General features: G+C 40.3%; 1 protein-coding gene across 1 annotated transcript; it reads left to right on the forward strand.

The window, feature by feature from the left end:
* The first annotated feature begins 1,843 nt into the window (after nt 1-1,843).
* LOC106806501 (coiled-coil domain-containing protein 115-like) lies at nt 1,844-2,723 on the forward strand. The gene has a single exon (XM_014808468.1). It carries the CDS (start codon nt 2,053-2,055, stop codon nt 2,698-2,700), a length of 648 nt encoding a protein of 215 aa, XP_014663954.1. The 5' UTR covers nt 1,844-2,052; the 3' UTR covers nt 2,701-2,723.
* The last annotated feature ends 433 nt before the right edge of the window (nt 2,724-3,156 follow it).

Consider the following 3,156-nt stretch of genomic DNA (forward strand, 5'->3'; position numbering starts at 1 on the left):
TTGAAGAATTAACGTCTCGCCGGTTTCGTCTTCCCCTCTCACGTTCGTCCCCGCTTCGCGTAGACCTAGGTAGCCTACATGGGTGTCTCCCTCGTAGTCGCTCCTGGCTCTACCTAACTGAAATCCCGTTCTTCTCTACCTGTAGTGAAAGATCCCGGCTGAGCCCTCATTTTCCCTGTAGTCTTCTTTCCTTCCTGAAAAACCCGTGCTTCTCGTCCCTCTGTTATCTCTCTCCTCGAGACCTAAAATGCTTTCTCCCTCTTTCTCTTCTTCTTCTTCTTCTCCTTCTTCTTCTTCGTCTTTTTCTTCCTACCTACACCTGAAAAATAACGCTGTTCTTCTTCTTCTTCTTCTTCTTCTTCCTACATAGACCTGAAAAATAACGCTCTTCTTCTTCTTTTTCTTTTTCTTCTTCTTCCTACCCAGCCCTGAAAAATAACGCCCTGGACTGCGATTCGGTGCGCCTTGTATACCTAGCTGCCCCCCCCCCCCCCCCCCTACGAGCCGTTGTTTAGCACGTGTTGCCAAAACGCTACGCAGATTTCGTTTGCTGGTGCAATCGTTTCACCTGCTGACGCAACCCGTGGCTGATACGATTATTGCATCATCTAAGTAAATATTCCTCTCTTCGACAACTTAATTAGACTATTCATTTTATTCAAATTTCCTCGTATATTATGCTGACTAATAGTAGGGGAGACCGGGGACAATTGTAACACTTTTTTCCAAATCTGACATAACAACTTTATTATAGTTAAATACTTACTTCAAGGTATATGAAATTAAAGATGCATATCTTGGCTTGAAATATGACTAGGTTTGGGTTAAGTAAAACAAGTTATTTTGAAGCCATTATCATTTCAAAACTGGAAGTCAAGTGTTACAATTGCCCCCACAACACGGGGCAATTGTAACACACCAATCGGGCACATACAATTGTAACACATTGTAACACATACAATTGTACCAACAAATCATATTCCTCAAAATGATTTTTTATATTTTTTATAAAGGTGACACGTTGGACAGATTTTCTACAATTAAACAGCAATTTATAGAACCACAATAAAATAATTTTAATAAAAACTATGACGAATGCTTGACTCATTTACATATTTTACATCATTTACATTTACATACAAAACATATTTACAGACCGATTAATTCAAAGTTATGTAGTTCTCATGTCTGAGCTTATAGATAGGCTACTTTTTTGCCTTATAAACAAAACACATTTTGTAAAATACATACTTTTCATACATGCCAAGGGGCAATTGTAACACGTTGTTACATTTGCCCCCGAGAAGACGGCCATAATTTGGGGGCTGTTTTTAGCTCACCTTGACATCGTCAAGCTGAGCTATTGCCATGGCCATGGGTCGTCGTCCGTCGTACGTCCGTCCGTCCGTCCGTCCATCCGTCCGTTCGTCTGTCCGTCAACATTTCGCTTCGGTCAACGATAACTCAGGAACCGTTTGGCCCACATTTTTTAAATTGGGTAGGCCTATAGTTAATTTGTTACTGCTATGCTCCCATATTAAACGTCATATTTTGACGGATTTTGCTCATTTTTGGTACGTGAATGAATAAGGGCTAGGGGTTTTGATATTTAAAAAAAAATTATGCAACTTAGGTAGGGTTTGGCAATTATATAGCATATTATATAAACACAAACAGTCAGTGGTGTCACACTCGTCTGGTTCGTTTTACAAGATTTCATTGACAATATCTTTAATGCAAAATTGGTATTTCCTCTTTATTAGGTCGCGAAACGTTAAGTCAGTTTTGGATCACGATTAAACGAATAGCCACCTAAATTTATTTGCGTACTATCTATGCAGATGGCTGCGCCCATCAAGTGTTCGTGCTTTACTCAAAAGCTTTTTAGTTTCGGCTATTCTACACTGTCTCTTGCCTTCTCTACCTACCTTGCCTGTCTCTTTGCCTACACTGTCTCTACACTGGCACTTCTACGCTGTGAAACTGTACATAAAAACATTGTAAAACTTGAATCGCACTCGATTTTTTAGTTTTTTACTGCCAACAATTATCATGGAATATAGCGAAGTATGTGAACTGATTGACAGCAATGTCGTAGAATATCTTACAACTCTTGAGGAGATTCTGCAGTATTCCGCTGACTTGGAGTCTGCTGTACGCGACGGCTATTGGTTTATGTCAAAAGCTCGCAGTGTGATGGGTCAGAAATTGATCAGCGAGTTACAGGTGCCTATAAACTGTGACATGGTGGCAAGTGTATCTGTGGACTGCGGCGAAGTTCGTGATGACGTGCCAGTACTTTCTTCAGCAGCAAACCTATCAAACCAGCACGTAATGTTCTCCATTGCTGGTGCAAGTGATGGAGAGGCAGTACTGTCAGGAGGTGTGCGACAACGAAACAAAGGTGCAAACACAGCGCCAGCAACTGATTGTTCACTCACCAATGATGACGCGGAAACTAACACTGTACATGATTCAGCTGTTGCGAGCAAGATAAAAGACCCACTTAAATGGTTCGGAATTCTTGTTCCCCAATCATTACGACAAAGTCAAGCCGCATTCAAGACCACGCTGCCACTGGTTGTGAAATTGGCCAATCGAAAATGCAAACTAGGAGTCCTTAGGCAGCAGCACCAGCAGTTATTGAAGATGAAAGCAGAAATAAAGTCGAGAGATGTTACAGTAGAAAACAATGAATAAGGTTATTTGTGACCAAGACAGTGTAAAAATGATTATAAATATTCATCGAAAACATGCTCATTTGTATTAAATGAGCATGTTTTGCTATTTGTGGTGGTAATTACTGGTGTGGAGTGTTGGAATGTGTATACATCTGTGTCCAATCTTTACTTTGTTTTATGAATATTTAGGGGATGGAAACGATAAAACAGTTGTTCACAATGCTTACAGATGGTCAATTCTATCAAATCTGCATAGTTTAGCAGGTTCATGTTTTTGCTTTATATGGTTGGGGGCAGCTCTAGCCAATCCATGTTGCTGTTCGGCATTCTAAAAAGCAATGTTTAATACTTTAATGCTGGGTCGGATTACTTGGATGAGTAAGCTTCATAGCTTTTTTGAACCCCTCTATATGATATCAAACATAGCAGTGTCTCAGGCGGTCATTTGACCCCTCAATATGTATATGAAATGCTG

This window comes from Priapulus caudatus, unplaced genomic scaffold, assembly GCF_000485595.1.
Source record: "Priapulus caudatus unplaced genomic scaffold, Priapulus_caudatus-5.0.1 Scaffold165, whole genome shotgun sequence".
Classification (NCBI taxonomy): Eukaryota; Metazoa; Priapulida; class Priapulimorpha; order Priapulimorphida; family Priapulidae; genus Priapulus; species Priapulus caudatus.